Consider the following 18,637-nt stretch of genomic DNA (forward strand, 5'->3'; position numbering starts at 1 on the left):
GGATAATAAAGGAGTTGGAATCACGAAGGATTAAAAACAGAGATGGACCAGATATCCTCAGATGGGGCAGAAACACAAAAGGCACTTTCTCAATCAAAGAAGCTTACACCATAAAATCCAAGCAAGCACAGGAAGCTCGAACACAAGACTGGAAACAATTATGGAAGAATAAGTGGTGGCCAAAGGTCACTATGTTTGCATGGCTAGTAGGCAGAAGACGCATACTTACATGGGATCAAATACAGAAAAGAGGGTTCTCAGGACCACCAAGATGTAGCTTATGTAATCAAAATGTAGAAGATCAGGAACACATCCTAAATGGTTGCATGGTAGCTCAGCTTCAATGGGATGAAACTAGAGGCCTCTTTGGAAAGTCAAACCGAAATCCCATGGATATAATTCAAACTCTCTTTCAATGGGGGAAGGGACAATTTCAAAGCCCGGTGATCAAGAGAGCATGGAACCTGGTAGTGGGGTTCAATATATGGAACGTTTGGAAAGAGAGAAATAGAAGGATTTTTCAAGGTAAGGTATCTACACCTGAGGATTTATGGAAAAGAACTCAGAACCAAATAAGAGAAACAATACTATCGGAAACGTGTGACCAGGAAGAGTGGAAAACTTTGGAGGAAGAGAACCATATCCTAAGAAAGCTAAACCTGGAACTCGAGATGGTTATCCCTCATCATCAAAAGACTCAGGGTATAAAAAACCAAAGCCCAACAATGTTCATTCGCCCCCAGGAAGGCTTCATCAAACTTAACTTTGACGGAGCATCGAAAGGAAATCTAGGACCGGCTGGATATGGAGGGATCTTTAGAGACAGCCAAGGTCAAACCAGATGGATCTATGGAGACAGAGGAGGCATAATGAGTAACAACGAATCCAAATTCATGGCGACATATCAAGGAATCAGGATCGCAATAAGAAATGGATACATGAAATTAGAAATAGAAGGGGACTCAAATTTGGTAATAGAGACAATCAGAAAACTAAATCACGGTAAGTCATGGGAACAGGTGGCTAAGAGCTGGAGGACGGCGGGCCTCATCCAGGACCTAGAAGAATCATTGAAACGTATCGAGTATAAGGTCATTCATCATGTAAGAAGAGAAGGTAACAGAACAACAGATTATCTGGCAAATTGGGGGTGCAACAAACCGGAAGGAAAAGTGCATACCATATGGACACCTCAGCTGGCCACGACAAGATGGGAACACTTAAACCAAATCACCAAATAGGACAATAATGAAGCAATGCAGCTGTGATCATGATAACGCACTTTCCCCGATCGGGGTGGAGAAATACGGCCAGTTCAAGGCAGTAATGAGATATGGACTTGGCCAGCACACGCCACACATCAAGGCTATCATTATCAGGTTAACGGCGGTGGCTTGCAGAGGAGTACACATACCAAGACGAGGAGTAGATCGAATCATGGAAATGGCAGGTGAAAGGATCGACATCGATCATCTACTGCAACAGGGGCTAGGTGGCGGTATTCATTTAAGAACCGAAGCAGGTAGAACGACAGTTAATTGGAAACCTGGGAAGGTGGCGAAGGACAGAGGAGTTTGGCAGAGAGACTCGGATCATAGACTTAAATGACGTCAAAACGATATTGTGGAGGGAGGAAGAAGGGAAAGGCAGGTGAAGGAGGGAGAAAGGAGGAATACCGGGAGAGAGCAGGAGCAAACAGTGGAGGAAACTGATAATTCCTGAGAAAGGGAAATGGAGATAGGGGAGGAGGAATGCAGGGCGAGGGTGACCTTTGAAGTAGGGTAAAGCAGCAGAAGTAATAACAGGGGCAGACCGGCAAAAATGGGAAAAGGAAGGAGGCGTAGGGGACGTGGAAGATCTTGGCAGGCTGACCACTATGAGGTGAAGACTCCGGCCTCAAACCAGCAGAAGAGGGTCGTTGCTCCATTGGGCAGGCTGCACAGGAGGCGGAGAGAGCTTACGGCAAAGAGACCAACGAAGACATCAGGAGGATTATAGACGCGCTGGAAAACAGAGTTCTGGACGAACCCTCCGATCCAGAAATGGAGGAGTGGAACACCCTGCTTCCGGATCCCGGGAATACGAGAGGGCGCCTAACGCTATATAAACAGGCATTACACATGTATTGGGTGATGAAACATTTGTTAGCCAGAGCAATGGAGCAGGTCGCTGTTGAGATAACAGAGATAGCCCAAGGTTTGTCGGACATGAAGAAAGAGATGACCAGTCTGCAGCTCATGATACAGAAGCAGGACAACAAAATAGAGGAAATTCATAGCATGTTGAAGGAACTTACCAAAGCGAAGCATGAGGTGGAAATCAAGCGAGAAATCATGGTAGACTGAATGTCTTACCCAGTTATTTTTTTGAATTTTGTGATAAGCTGTAGTGAACCAGTCTGTATGGCAGTTTTGTTATGTATCTGAGACTAGTCATTAAGAGACAAAATGTAGATAGGGAACTGTTATGCTTTTTGATATGTTGTTTCTCAAAGTGGACAAGTGAACATTCTCAGACAATGTTTTATGAGTGACCAACAGACCCAATTTCCCTGCGGGGCGGGTTGAGGTCCCGTACGTTTGTATAGTTTTAATGTTGTTGTATATAATAGAAAAGGTCACGCAGTAGCTTACAAAAAAAAAAAATTCGGTATTGATTGGATGATTTCTTGGATGGTAATAACTACCTTGAATACATCCCGCGTGCGTAGGTCTGACCTAGCAGCCATCGCTACCTTGTGCAGCTCCACCACTTGGAAGCCTCCTGCTACTAAGCTCCCCTGAGCTCGGTCTTGGCCCCTCTTTACTACGGCCCCTCTCTCTGTGCAGCCTCCCGCTCTTTTCTTTCCTCTTGGAAGCCTCCTACTACTGAGTTCTCCCTCACCATGCCCCTCTCTGCAGGGGAAGATACTTCGTCTCAATAAGGGATAGATGATCACGAAGCAGTCTTTGCCTCTCTAATAGTAGAAAATGGAGCTCCAAAATCCAAGCCAACCACTAGTAAATTCATGAAGTTAGCAGACATACCAGAGATATCATTACCTCCAACACTCCCCAGAAAAGTTGTTATCTCTTTATTTGAACGTGGTTTGGTGGGACAATTTATAGGGTTCTGACCCTCTCCAAGAGCAGTCCAAAAATGGGTAGAGAGAAGCTAGAGAGCAAATATTCAAGGGAAAATAGCCATAAGATTCTGTGGAAGGGGATATTTTACTTTCCTATTCAAAACTAAGGAAGACAGGAACCTAATATTTAGAAATGGACCCCATTTTATGGACTCAAGAGGCTTATATCTAAACAAATGGTCTCCAGATTTTGATCTAGAGATGGACATACCAAGTGCAGTTCCGGTTTGGGTCAAGTTGCCCCATCTTCCCCTTAACTGTTGGGGCAATAAGTCGTTGAAAGCAATCGAAAATGCAGTAGGCAAGTACATAGACAGATGTGAACCAAAAGATAATATGCACGCCTGTGCTAAAATCTGCGTGGAAGTAGATCTCGGAAAAGGGCTATCGGAGGCTATTAAAATCAAGGTGGATCAATGGATACACATTCAGTAGCTAGATTACGAACAATCCCATTCAAATGCAAGGTATGCCATGAATACGGTCATTTTGCAAATAGATGTAGTAAACTAAAAGAACTAGAGAATGTTGAGAATGCTAAAGCTCAAGAAGAGACTTGGGAACAAGTAAAAAGAAAGAAACCTCATAATAAACAAGTTGCTCCAAATGCCTTTCAGCCCCATGAAACCAATGCATTAGCCTCTGCCCCCCAATAAATACGACCCCTCTAGCAAACTCTTCCTCTAATCCATTTGAACTTCTGGGAGAAGACCTACCATCCCCTCGTTCTCCTTCCCAAGCTAATGCATTAACCATCATATCATTCCCCATTCAAAGCCCATTCTCCCCCCCACCCATAGTTGACCGAATTCTTACAAGAAACAAAGTAAAAGAAAACAACCAAGCAAGGGATCAGTCGAAAAAAGTCGGAAGGAAATCCAACAAAGAAATAAGGGACGAGGTAGCAGCAAAGGAAATGGCCATAGGCACCCAACAGCCAATGGACTGTTATCTCGGCAAACAAAAGGGAAGTGGAGATAAAAATCAACAAAACGAAAAGGGAGAGACTCATCATAAATCTAGTAAATAATGATTGTGGTCTCTTGGAATAACAGGGGTCTGGGATCCGCTTTTAAAATCAATGCAGTACGAGACATAATATAACAGGAATAGGCAGATATTCTTATGATCCAAGAGACCAAAGTCAACAATCCAGAGGTTCAAAAACTGATCAAAATCCAAAAGAATTTTGAAGGAATAGCCATGGACTCCAATGGAGCCTCAGGTAGTATATGTACAATGTGGAACAAATGCAAATGGGAACTTGCTAAAAAAAAACTCAATAACTATTGGGTAAGAACAGATTTATAAAACAAGAGCATGAATGAAGAGTATACCTTCATAAATATATACTCTCTAAACCATTATAAAGATAAAGCTCAATGTTGGAAATCTGTAAAAGAAGAAGCACAAGGACAGAGGGGAAAATTAGTGATAGGAGGGGACCTCAATTTGATTAAACATATAGATGAGAAGCTGGGAGGAAATTATTCCAGCGATCTCTCAAGAGCAATACTGGAAGAACTTATAGAAGAGCACAAACTCCTTGATATTCCTCCAAGTAATGGAAAATTCACCTGGAGTAATAAAAGAGTAGGTGGACAGAAAATAAAGCAAAGCTTAGATAGAATCCTGATTCAAGAAAATATCACAGCAGCCTTCTCCATAATCAAAAGCAAAATAGTGCATGCCTCAGCCTCTGACCATAAGCCTGTTGTGCTGATTTTGGATAGGTTGGAGAATCAAGGTCCGATCCCTTTCAAAGACAACAAAATCTGGGACAGCAAGGAAGATTTTGGTAAGCTAATAAGGGAAAGTTGGGAAACCATTGTAATAGGCTCCCCCCATTATGTATGGGAAACCAAGTTGAAAATTTTAAGATTACAACTAAAAGCATGGGCAAGAGAAAACGCTCTCAAGGGAAAAAATTAAAAAATAGCGCTGCAAGAGAAACTCGAAAAAATGTGCAAGGAAAAAGAAAATCAGCAAGATAGCGAGCAAGAGTATGCTCAGGGAAAAGAAATTTTCATGGATCTATATAAGAAAAACAGGCAAGAGGAGGAGGAAATTAGGCAAAAGTCAAGATGTTTATGGCTAAAAGCGGGAAACAAAAACACCATTTTTTTCCATAACAACCTAAAGATAAGAAGAGCAGGTAGTAAAATCGAAAAAATTCAAGTGGAAGGACAGGAAATAAGGGAAACAGAAGCTATCAAAAAGGCAGCCCATAACTACTATAAAAACCTCCTATCAGTAGGGGACCAACAAGTGGACAGTGAAGACTTTCTTCAACAGATTAGCAGCAAAATCAATGAACAACAAAACAAAGAGCTCGAGAAAGAGGTCACAGATGAGGAAATAAGAGAGGCAATTTGGAGTATGCACCTGGAAAAAGCACTAGGACCGGATGGTTTTACAATTGCTTTCTACAAGAACCATTGGATGACAATCAAAAAAGATTTAGTAACAATGATAAAAAATGTTTTTAAAAAATAAAGTGGGAGAAAATACCAAAGCTTCTCAGCTGGCTCTCATCCCTAAAAAACCGAATCCTATCTCCTTTGATAGATACAGACCAATCTCTTTATGCAACTCTTCCTACAAAATCATCACAAAAATCTTGGCAAATATATTAAAAAGAATTCTTCCTTGCCTAATCTCTAAAAACCAAGGTGGCTTTGTCCCAAAAAGATAGATTACAGATAATGTAATTATAGTACATGAGGCCATTCACAGTAGTATTCAATGAAAGGAAAAGAGCATGGTTATAAAGCTGGATATGGCCAATGCTTTCGACAGAGTAAATCATAATTTCCTTGTGGCTATCCTTCAAAAGTTTGGCATCTCTCCTAAGTTCATAGATATTGTCATGGCATGCATTTCCACCCCTTGGATAGCTTCGTTGATCAATGGGATGCCAAGTAGATACTTTTGAAGCACAAGAGGTCTGAGGTAGGGGCGTCTGCTTTCCCTCTTCCTCTACATCTTAATGGCAAAAACGTTGAGTATTCAGCTAGAAAACCAAAGAGTAAAAAGGAAAATTACAAGTATTAGAATCGCTAGAGGAGTTAAAGAAATAAACTACTCGCTCTTTGTTGACGACACTCTTCTCATTGGGGGAGCCTCTAGTATAATAGCCAGGTGGTTTAAAAAAGTTTTAGACAATTTCCTTGATGTTTCAGGAAGTCTTCTAAATAATAAAAAATGCATAATCTACACTTGGAACGTGTCAATTAACATAATGCAAAGGATCTCTCAAATAATAGATATTCTGATTCAACTAAATTGGAGCCATTTTACATATCTAGGATTACCATTGGCAAAAGAAATGGTTAAGTCATAGGTCTGGAACAAACAAAGAGATAAAAGAGGGGAAAATACAAAGTTGGAGAATGACGTGGTTAAATCTAGCAGGCAGAACAATATTAATTAAAGCTCTCCTTTCAGCCTTGCCAATATACCAATATGCCATAATTATGGCCCCGGCAAGCACTCACAAACATATGGAATTAATCATTAGAGCCTTTCTTTGGCAAGGAGGAAAACAAGAATCCAAAAGATTCAGTCTGTTTCGATGGGATCAAGTGACTCTTCCATTTGAAAAAGGAGGTATCTCTATTAGAATTCCAGGTTTGTCAAACAATGCACTTGGGATCAAGTTAGTTTGGAGAATGTTAAATGGGAAGGATCAATGGTGGGGCGAAGCACTTTCAAGGAGATACCTCAACTGTCAGCGGTCAAAGATGCTCACTGAAATTATCCCAGATCGTCCTTGTACTCAAGTATGGAACTCATAAAAAAAATATCCCTCAAGTTAGAGACCAAATCTCCAAGAATCCGGGGAATGGGAACTTTACCTCTATTTGGGATGACAGAATCATGGGAGAAACCCCATTGAATCAATATCAAAACTTAAGAGGACTGAAAGACTAGATGGAGGAGAAAGGCATAACTTAATTATACTCCATCTCTGAGTGGGAACAAAACAGATGGACAGCTTGGAGAGTGCAGTTTTTTTCAGATAGACTGAAAAATCAGTGGGAATATTTGAAGCTTTTACTTGCAGGAGTAGCCCCAATAAATAAAGAGAGCCAAGATAGTTATATATGGGATCCAAATGGAGGAAAATTTACAGTAAAATCAGGCTACAAATTTCTTCAAAAATACCACAATTACGAAAACTGGAATCTATGGACAGCAGCATGAAAGAATGAATGTCTACCCAAAATAAAAAAAATTGCATACTCTTCTAAAAGGAAAGATTCTTACAGCGGAAAGTTTAAGGAAAAAAGGTTTTCATGGCCGTTCGATATGTGTAATGTGTCAAAGATAAGAAGAAAGTATTCAACATTTATTTTTGAAATGCATTACTGCTAGACAATGCTGGAAGCAAATCATAAGTCCTCTTGAAATGAACATTGACACAATTGAGCAGTTGAGAACTCTAAATATAAATTGGGAGCAAACGTATCCTTATGCAAAGAAAAAAACTGTCAGAAATCGAATCTAGAAGTGCCTTCCCTCCACTCTGTGCTGGCATTTATGGCTAGCCAGGAATAAGTGTATCTTTAAAGGCCAAAAGCCAAATATTGGGACCATTTTAGCCAAGACATGGGGTCAAATTTCGGAAATGATAAGTACAAATGGAGTTCCAAGTATGGATCAAAACAGTCTGCAGCAAGAAGAAAAGGATTGGTATAGAAAATCCCTCATTGAAGTCTCAGCAAGGAACCAATTCCAAAGAAGGTTGGAAGAAAAATCAGAGATTGGAAGCTCTGTAGGATCGACAAGGAGATGGAGGAATGGATCAAAAATCAAAGAAGTCACATTCTTTTCTTTGATGGAGCTTCAAAGAACAACCCTGGTAGAGCAGGGGCAGACGGATTAATTCTGGATCTGAGAGGCGAGACAATAGCTACTTATGAATGGGGGCTAGGAACAATGTCAAACAATAGGGCAAAGGCTTACAGTTTTCTAATGGGCACCAATATCCTCAAAAAATATCAGTTAAAAGATCCTATTATATTTGGCGACTTAGAAATTATAATAGCAACAATGGAAGCATGGAGAGACTTAAAAAATCTAGCATTAAATAAACTTCGACAAAGAATTTTGGACAACATAAAGAAGCTGGGGAATGTTGTTTTTAAACACATCCTTAGAACCCAAAACAAGGAGGCCGACTCACTGGCCAATAAGGCAGTGGGACGAAGAGCTGGAAGGGTGAAAGAAAATCATGATATTTATGAACAAGAAATCCCATAATTTGTTCCCTCAAGGGGATTGATCTAAGACTCAAAGCATGGTTAATCACATCAAATCAATTGCAGCAAGGAATCAAAATAAGAATAAGCATTAGGAAATCCACCTGTACATCACAGGCAGAAAAATCTTAGCCAATCCTCCTCGTATAGTGAGGAAAATCCTCATAATTAAGAAATGGATCCATCATGATTTACATCAGAGAAGGAATCGCCCCCAAGATCAGAACATAGTAGTTAAAAGTCAAATCAACGTTGGCAGTGTTCGAACTGATTTGAATAGAAATTTGAGCAAGCATCGAAATATTCACGAGTAGGTCGAGAAGAGTCACGAGCTCAGCATGCTCAATCAAGCCTATAAAAAGAACCTCAAGCGTAGGAACCTTTATTATCAGAGGCAGCATCGGGAAATAGAAACTAGAGAGAATCAAACTTCAAGAAATTTCAATACACATGAGCTAAGCAGAGGTAAGCAAGTTGATAAAATTATCAGAGGAAATAATCTATGTAGAATTCATTATGTTATGCAAGCTGACAATAACTGCAGGACTACCATTGTGTTTAGCATGTATAAGTCCCTGTTTTCAGAGACTCTGTCTCTCTCCTTTTTGCATCTCACTCCTCTTAGATCTCTGTCTTTTAAGATCTTTGAACCTCATCACTCAGACCAGAGTCAGTCTCGGTTGAATAGAATCCCTCTCCACTACTTTCCCCATCAGTGTGATCTCCCCGTACTGGCTTCTTCCTTGTTATCCCTTCACAGCTGCACTCTTGGTCTTTTGCTGCTTATCAAAGAAACCTCAGTGTTTTACCTCTGGTCGGTTCACTCAGACTTCTTCAGCCCCCTGAGCACTTGCAAGTGTCAGTCTAATAGACCTAAGACTATTACTCCTCTTTTTCCCTTTCCACAGAAGCAGATCCACTCAGTCTCCAGCATTAGCAAGAGAAAACAGTGTTATTGGCTTACAAAAAGGAATTCTTCAAAAGCAACGAAGAGAGATCAAAGCAATCTTCTAGCAGGACTACACAACAATATAGTTGACAGGCCAGCAAAAATGTTTTGCAACCACTTAGAAAAAGTGGAAAAAAGAGAGAGTTGCGCTATGTGTCATGCCAATAGATTCATGATTGGTCGTTTTATTCAAACACTCAAAGATCTTTGTGCTGAGATGAATACTGTCAATAACTACAAGCAAATTGAAATCGAGAAACAAAAAGCATAGATTGAAGAATTGAAAGACAAATGCAAGCATCTTGAGGATGCAGTTGACTGCATCAATTCTTTGAATCAAAGCGAGCAGGGTGAAGCTTCCTCCAGATACAGTAAAAAGAAGGGTCAGAGTCCAGAGGAGTCTGTGAACCAATTTTGGTGATCTTTATGTCTTCTTCCTACAATGTTCTGCAAATTTTGCTTGCTGCTAGGACATTTTGTCAAGCAATATGTTTTTTTATTTTTTCGGTATTTTAGAAACAAGGTCTTACATGAGGAGGTAGGGACTGCGTTCCCCTTTTGTTCCTCTATTAAAGATTTTTTGCAAACGGAATGTAATAGGACTTAGTCCTACTTCAGTTCATTTTATAATACAAAAGTAACGACCATGTTAAAAAAAAAAATATTCGGTACAGATTGATACAATTAATAATTTGGCCAATTTGAATTCGGTATGGTGCACTTATTTGACGGACTTAATTTTGGAAGCAATGAACTATGCAACAAATGTGGCTTGGTTTTTGGAAGATTACAAGTTTCGGGTTGGACAATTTTATTAGAAATAACTTATGGAAAGGAAATAATTTTTTTATATAAAAAAATAATTAAATTATTATTATATTAAAAAATTTTATATAAAAAAATAATAATTTTTATATTAAAAATAAATTACAAAGTGAGAAACTACAATTAAAAAAAATATTTTAACAAAAAATATAAAATAGCTAATTGGTGAGTTTTTATATAAAAAAAATAATTTATATATTAGTAAACAATTATAAAATAATTTAATTTTTACATTCAATTTTATTTTATTTTTATATTTCAAATTTACATTAAACTCTAATTTTATTTTTTGTAGTTCATAATTACATGTTTTTCCAGTGTGCAATAATAATAAATTTAATGCATTTCAATCTTCATTATTTCAAAACCATAATAAATTTAATGCATTTTGATCTTATTGATGATGATGATGATGATGATGGTTGTTAACGTCCACTGAGACCAAATAATGATCTATCAGACCTAAAAAGACAAATTATTTATTTTGATTTAAGATTTTATTCCGATGCTCAAAAAGCTTGGAGAGAAGCCTCCCGAGTTCACTATAATTTTGGCATTGTAAAAGGCTAGAAAGGTCAGTATTGTAACAAAGGTTGTGAAATTGAGATCTAATGTGGTTGTATGCAAGGCACTCTAAGAGGAAGTGGTTTTCATCCTCGATGCTCTTATTCTCACAAATATGGCAGATCCTTTCCATCCATAGCGTTTTAGGAACTACCCAGCGGCCAGTCTCACTATGGAGCTCATGAGAATTCGTTCTAATCTTTGCTATATTAATTTTCTTTTTTGAGCTAGTTAGAATAGAGAGATACTTTTGATCTTCAAGGGTGGGGTTGATTATTTCGAAACCATTTCAGAGAAAAAGTCTATAAAATTTTAGACAAAAGAAATTAATATTAGAAATAAGTGAACATGAAAAATTATAGTTGAAAATAAAGAAACAGAAATATTTTTGTTAAAAAGAAAATAATAAATTTTCATTAAAATTTCCAATACAATGATTTTTCATTTAAATTTTTAGAAATTACAAAAAAAAATTAATAGGTTTAAGTATCTGTAAAATGTCCATTTTTTCCCTATTAGACTTTAGGGGGCCGAATGAATTGAATTCGAATTTCTGTAACTATGGATGGTTTGGCCAGATTCATAATTTGTTAGGTCACATCCTTAAATTATATTTAGTTTTATCAGGGAATTTGTAATATTGTTATGTGATATTGTTAATTATATTTAGTTTGAGCGTGTTTGACAATGGATCGAGATGTCTAGTGGAATTTTGAAACAAAATAATTAAGCCGATAAGCCTTTCTTTTGAATCAAGGCACCCCCATTTTCATGTACCCTTCTCCTCTCCTGCTGACACCTCTGCAAAAGCTTTGTGCTCACCCTCCTCTCCGCGTAACAGCGGCTGTGCACCAATATCTTACGCCTAATTAAGGGGTCCATACTTACGCCAGAGTTCCAGCGATGCCACGATAGAAGTGACGCCTGCCATTTCAATAACATAATATGATTCCTTCATAACATAATATAACAAGTTGTACTCTGTCGTTTAATTGTCAGCGGTATTTAGTCTGACATGCTCATACCTACTTCAATTGACCAAAAATAAATTCATATTTTTGTAAACAAAATATTTATTATTTAGAAATTCCGTGAATTGCTGCGGACGTAATTTGACTTCTTTCTTATTAATTAAAGCAGAAGCTATTCTAATTCATTTTTTTTTGTCAGACAGCAGTGCTTTGAATTTGTCGCTCTATTTATAAACCTATATATACATATGATTTAATCCAAAAGTGGTTACCTATATATCTATATTTGAATTGTTGAATCGAGGTAATAAAATTCAAAATTGAAAATAGATATAGATATAGAGGTTTGTCTTTTTTACCCTTAATTTTCCACCTTAAACAATTTTATGCTATTAATGTTGTGTTTCTCCAAACATATTGGTAGTTCAAAACCATGAATTTACTTGGTAAAACGTAGAAAATTCCCTAGATCTTGGTTTTCTTGGTGAAAACTGTTGCAGAGGGCTATTTATTATTTTTTAGGGAATTTTTGGTTTCTTGAATTGGATTAATGACTACAAGTTGTTATTTACACAGTTGGATGTCCGTTTTCATTCTTTTTAAGTCTATTTATTAAGATGAAAGATGAAAGCTTTATGCTGCCGTCTTGCAAACGGAAGACTGCATCTCATCAATAAAATCACTGTGCATTTATATTCATGTCCATAGACAGATGACTATTTCTACGAATCCATCCGTAAATGTTCTGCTATTAAACTTCTGTCTTTAACAGGAGCTGATTCTGTGTTTTGTTTTCAATAAAAGTATTAGTAACATGTTTTGCAATTCATAAAAACTCTCCGGTGGATTGTTTTTTTTCAGCACGAAAAAACTAAATATTTGTATTATAATCCATGATGATACATACAGTGACTACATATTATAACTATGCAACAGCCTGAAGATAACAATGGATAGATGACGTATCCCCACACTGAAACTGACACAAAAGTTCCAGGATATACACTCAGAAGCTGATGGAAGGCTGTGTGGAACTCATATGAGATTGAGCTCAAAATGATTCAAAAAACTGCAGAGAATGTTGTGTATAAAGGAAGAAAATACCAGTACTGTTTGAAACTGAAATGTATGCATAAGACGTAATAAAATTAACCAAAATTTCCCCCAGTTGTCACTATATGCCTTGAAGATGGAAATCCTGGATCTGGTAGATATTGCTGTCCACCTTTATCTGCATTCTCCCTGAACCCTGGGGCAAGGATAGACCCAATTTAGATAAGGCATCAGCCTTTTTGTTTTTGTGCCTGTCTATATGTGATATATAATAGTCCTTCCTGTTTCTCCATAATGTTGCTATCCTGTCCAACCATCCGGCAAGGTGAATGTTTTTTACTTGTTGCTTTGACAGAACATGATCCGTTATTACCTTGGAGTCTCCGAAGATTTGCAGTTTTGGAATATCAAGGAAATTGTTGAATGTGAGGAGACCCGCTAATGCCACAGCTTCAGCTCTATTGTTTGTTCCCGGGCCAGCATTCCAGCATATTTCTATAGCTTGTGCATTTTCTATACTGATGAAAACACCACATGCACAAATACCTTGTTGGGCAGCACCGTCGAAATATGCACATGGAGTTGACGAAACAGATGATGACCTGGATCTACTACCACTCACATATCTGTCGATAGAAGACTCATAATTCCTTCCCTGAATGTTGTTGTCCTTCCCATGTATATCAAGGGCATAGTACAGGGCAATTATAGAATCAGTTACAGAAGAGCTAGTATCCACCTTTGAGCTGAATATTTTGCCATTCCTCCATTTCCAAATGCCCCAAATAGCCAATAAGGGAATGGCTCTCCATTCTTTCTTCATGGTGCCCCATATTTTAATTGCTTCAGAGATGGATGGATAAGTGCCGAATGGGAAACCAAATAGATCCACAAGACTCTGCCAGATTGGCCGCACCTGTTGACAATTGAGGAATAAATGAAAATTATTTTCAGAGCTCTCTCTGCACAGCGGACAAATGGCTGGCCCGTGCCAATTGCGTTTTTGCAGGTTCTCCCATGTAGGATTCCTATTGTAAAAGACCAGCCAAGCAAAAATGATAATCTTGGTGGGGCAACCCGATTTCCACAGTGAGGGAGGGAAAATTTCGCCAGGAATATCGGCCCCAGTACATAGGAACTGCAAATAAACATGTTTTACCCTCACCCTTGTGGAACCATCCATACCTCCCCAAATAAGCAGGTCTTTGTCCGCCGATCGGAAAATCCCGTGGCCATGCAATGCGGATAAAACACCATCCCACTGCACCTTCATGTCTCCACTGAGTTGCAATTCTTCCGCGGATTTCCAAATGGGTATGGCCCCTTCCCATTGCCGGATGACGCTGGCCCAATAGAAATTGCCTCTGTTATGGAGCGCTCTCAATAACCGAGGGGAAACTTGAATTTTCCCCGCTCCACCCGCAAACGCTTCTCTGCCAATCAAGATCTGCGAACCCGTTTGAAATTTCCAGATGATGTTCTTTCTAAAATATGGTTCCAGCTTCTTGAAACCTCTCCAGATAGCCGATCCAGTTGGGGATCCAATATGATTCTTCCTTATCCAGAATGTCATGTCCCTGTTATACATATATTTTGCGCGAATTGCTAAGCTCCATATTGAATCGCCCATGACAGCCTTCCACATTGATTTGCATAAAAGAGCTTTCCTGAAATTAGCCAAATCTAATATGCCCCAACCTCCCAGATTTTTAGGTCGGGTTATTGCCGATAGCTTGGTTAAATGAAATTTGTTATGATCTTTGCCACATCCCCAGATGAAATTGGCAATCATCCTGTTCAGGGTTTTGATAATAGCAGCAGGAATGAAGAACAAGTGTGCCCAATAAACTATCGTTTGAACAAGGACAGCCTGTGTCAAGGTCATCCTACCGCCTTTAGACAAGCACAAATTTTCCCAGGCTGCGATTTTCTTGTAAAATCTATCAATAATCCAAGACCAATCCGCCACCCTGTAACCTGATGTTTTCAATTTAAAACCCAGGTACTTGAGCCCATTCCGCAGTGGATTGGCTTGAATGTTAAAGAGCTGAGAAAGATAACGGATCAAATCCCCGCTTGTGTCTTCGACATAGAAGGAAGACTTCCCTTCATTCACATTTATACCTGTTGCACTTTGAAATCTTCGCAATATGCCATGAAGACAAATCCATGTTGACCTGCATAACATCGCGGTTAAGAGAATGTCATCTACGAAAAAACTATGAGATGAATATATACCTCTGCAAATGGGAAGTGGACGACATGAACTTTGTTGGGTCGCCTTCTTGATGTGGAGGCTGAGAGAGTCCATCACTAATATGAAAAGGAGCGGGGACAAGGAACATCCTTGCCTGAGCCCCCTGGCAGCTTTAAAAAAAGGAGAAGGCAAACCATTGATAAGTACAGCATAATTGACCTCCTCCACACACGCCATTATCCATCTTGAGCATCTGTAATTTAGACCAATCTTGGCGAGAAGACATCGCAAAAATCCCCAATCCACGCTGTCGTACGCCTTCCTTAAATCTATCTTCAGAACAGCAGCCGCCAACTTTCTTGTATGAATAGAATGAAGTGACTCCTGTGTGATGGCCACCGCGTCCATAATATTTCTGTTCTTGAGGAAGCCATGCTGCTCTGGAGTTAAATGCAATGATAGCACACTTCTTATGCGCATAGCAATGATTTTGGAGATTGTCTTATATAAGACATTGCATAAAGAAATTGGTCGGAAGTCTGAGAATGTAGTAGATAGAGGCTTTTTTGGGATCAGGGCTATGTATGTGGAGGTGATACGGGGATTTATGAAACCCTTTATTCTTGATTCCTCAATCAAGTGCTGAATGTCATCCTTGAACAGTTCAAAAAAGTGGATGAAGAATTCAATGGACCAACCGTCCGGGCCCGGACATTTATCCTTTTGGAATGATTTCATCGTGGCCAGTATTTCATCTTCAGAGACTTCCGAGAAAAGGGCAGCATTTTGGTTTTCATCAAACATAGAGGGGTATAGATCAATGCCCCAAAGGATATCTTCAATGCAACTTCCGATCTCTCTGCTGTATGCCTTTTTGAAGTGATTAACTGCTTCCCGAGTTATATCTTCTTGTGTGTTAACCGAATTGCCAGCAGCATTCTTTATTTCCCATATCATATTAGCCTGCCTCCTTCTATTCGCAAATCTGTGAAAATACTTTGTATTCTTGTCACCTTCTTTGAGCCATAAAGCACGGCTCTTGAGGCGCCAGGTGGATTCCTCCTCAGCTAGTATCTTTTGTTTCTTTTTCCCAAGTTCCCATATTCGTTTTCGAATATTTGAGGATATTGAATTACTTTTATAACGAGAGGACAAGGTTTGTATTTCTTTATCAATATCTTTCAGCTCCTTCCTGTTTGATTCTGCTTTGTCTCTCTGCCATTTTTTACTATGCTGCGGAGATGTGCCAAACGCTTTATAAAGTCTCCTCTTTCGATTCGAAACCGAAATCAAAACTGCGATAGTTGCCCAATTTGGGGATTCAGAAATAAAATTCATGGTGGGAAGAATATCTGTGAGAACCATAGAAAATTGAAAACAAAAGCTTTGAATATGGAAACCAACTAATTGAAGGAAATCATATCAGTGATTTTGAAAAACTGGTTATGAGCCAATACCTCTTTCAAAGAACTATAGCAGAAACACTCCAACAATAGTATACAAAATATATATCTAAGGATATTATTTATGGAGTTATAAACAAAACGATGGAGCGAAATTTTGTAAATGTTACTTTTAATTGAGATGCCTAATTCTGTGGCAAGTCGAAAGCGGAATGACATCTGTAGTTTTATTAAAAGTTTTTGTTTTTTTAATCGAAGGAACTCACTCTTTCACTTTTTCTTAGTGGATTTGCAAGGTCAGGTATCCATGTTGCGAAAGCTGCAAAGAGAGCTCAAGATTGGATGCGGGTTCGAATATGATTGGTTATCTATGAAATGAAGATCGGGACTTCTCATCATGCCATCCAAACCTGGATAACTATAGGTTTTATGCCATGTCTTAAAAGCTAACTAACAATTCAGTAGGCCTTGGCATCGGAGCAGTAGAATTTACAAGGGTACGAAGTTTCATTAATTTTTTATACTTTCCTTAAGGTTTCATGAAAAATGAAATCAGTCTTTACCAAAAGAAAGGGAATGCTTCACACAAAAAACTATGGTTTATCGTGAAATCTAATGATCTTTCCATACTTCCCAGCGGAAATAAAGCTTTGACCATGTTTGCATCAAGTGGAAACATAGGCAGGCATTACCTTATATAGTTTATTGGGATTTAGTTTACGCTCATAAGTATGTCTGATATATATTCAACTATCATAATTGCTCTCTTTTTGATGTTATTGGACTCAGATAAGCTGATGACAACCAGAACGATCATAAACATAAACTAACACCAGCGGAAAAATCATAAACTAACATTTGAAAATGCTAAAAGTAATTTTCCAGTTTCTAACATTTTGGTAACAATTATTAATATTTAGAAAGAAAATACTTTAACTTTTATACTAACAAAACATGGAAATAGCAAATTTTTAACACTAAATTAAGTGGGAATTGTCAAATTAACAAAAATGAGAAAATAAAACTGTCAAATTAACAAAAATGAGAAAATAAAATTGTTAAATTAACCAAACTGAAAAATAAAAGAATTTTCATGATAAGTTTGTCCTCCTTTTATATCAAATGTGAATATACTAATAAAACCCAAAAATATCATAAATTAAAATTATCATCATTTCAAAAATGATAATATACTTATTGAAAAATACCTGCAATTCTTTCCCATAACCTGTTCCATGACCTTGTATCTACGAAAAAAAAGTAACAAAATCACTAGATAAAAATTGTTTCCTATCACTTCCCATACCAAGCTATATTAGAAACATCAGAATTGAATTTAAGATAATGTAAGGGCAAATAACCATTAAAAATATAGTTATGTGGGATATCCTATGAAATTAAATTATGTTTTCATGATGGCTTTGACATGTATATCGATAGTGATTCACTATCACAAGTATAATTCTAATTGTGAGTAATTTTTTCGACTCGTGGTAACTATAGCTAGAAGTGTTTTTTTAGTAGGGCGTGTTCAAGGGTCTGTGTAGGAACTTCAATTCATTTTTTCCCTCAGCAATTTATATGTTTATAAATTGAACGTTTGTTTGTTTATCTATTCATGTTATCATCCAATGGTGCTCCAGAAAAATCCTAGAAATTTGATTATCTTACTCTATTTCTATCGATATTTGAGGTTACAATAAGTTATATTTTGACAAGATTCTTTTTCAATAATTCCAAAATATCTATGTTTACCCCTTTAAAATTTATATAGCCTACATATCAGCTTTTGTAGCTATTATCCATGTCTACTTTGTATATTTCATTTTATGTTGTTAAACTTGTATTTGAGCTATTAAGTTGTTTATATTTATATATAAATCATAGTTTGATTTGCAAGTTAGAAATAATTAATTCCTACTTGTCTATGGTTGTAATTCTCTATTTGAGGAGTTTGTTCCTACATAATAGGAATTAGCTAGAATATAGTTTCTCCTAGTTTAGTGTGTAGGTGAGAGAATCTCTCAACCACACTACTGTACGTCTAAGATAGAATTCCTATCTTCAGACTATTGTTTGTATAAATATGTGTGTAATTTCCTCATTCAATAGATAGAATTTGATTAGTAGTTTGCTATGTGCTATTTTATTTTCAGAAGAACTGAGATTTGTTGTGGAAGGTGCATCGCGCTAAAATGGGATCCGAGATCTGTTGCTGGATTTGTGGCATCTTCAAAGTCAAGAGATCTGCATGTATGCAGTCGTGCGTGGCTGCTAATAGATATTT

General features: G+C 37.8%; 1 protein-coding gene across 1 annotated transcript; it reads right to left on the reverse strand.

The window, feature by feature from the left end:
- Window positions 1-11,452: 11,452 nt before the first annotated feature.
- Window positions 11,453-16,312, reverse strand: LOC149185923 (uncharacterized). Its single transcript, XM_089409176.1, has 3 exons — window positions 15,102-16,312; window positions 13,124-14,927; window positions 11,453-11,650 (listed from the first exon to the last, which is right to left on the reverse strand). The coding sequence occupies exons 1-3, from the start codon at window positions 16,310-16,312 to the stop codon at window positions 11,453-11,455; spliced, it is 3,213 nt and encodes a 1,070-aa protein (XP_089265302.1).
- Between the last annotated feature and the right edge of the window lie 2,325 nt (window positions 16,313-18,637).

The sequence above is a fragment of the Pinus tabuliformis genome, chromosome 3_1 (assembly GCF_031772625.1).
Source record: "Pinus tabuliformis cultivar Carrire ecotype Pingquan chromosome 3_1, CPIR1, whole genome shotgun sequence".
Taxonomy (NCBI): Eukaryota; Viridiplantae; Streptophyta; class Pinopsida; order Pinales; family Pinaceae; genus Pinus; species Pinus tabuliformis.

What these genes read in the sequence shown, in the direction of transcription:
- LOC149185923 (XM_089409176.1), bottom strand. Translation starts at nt 16,312, where the DNA reads ATGGTTCTCACAGATATTCTTCCCACCATGAATTTTATTTCTGAATCC. An exon ending in AAAGCTGCCAGGGGGCTCAG is followed by an intron (nt 14,928 to 15,101) that starts GCAAGGATGTTC and finishes GATGTTATGCAG; the next exon opens with GTCAACATGGATTTGTCTTC. An exon ending in AAATCTTCGGAGACTCCAAG is followed by an intron (nt 11,651 to 13,123) that starts GTAATAACGGAT and finishes TTGAAATGGCAG; the next exon opens with GCGTCACTTCTATCGTGGCA.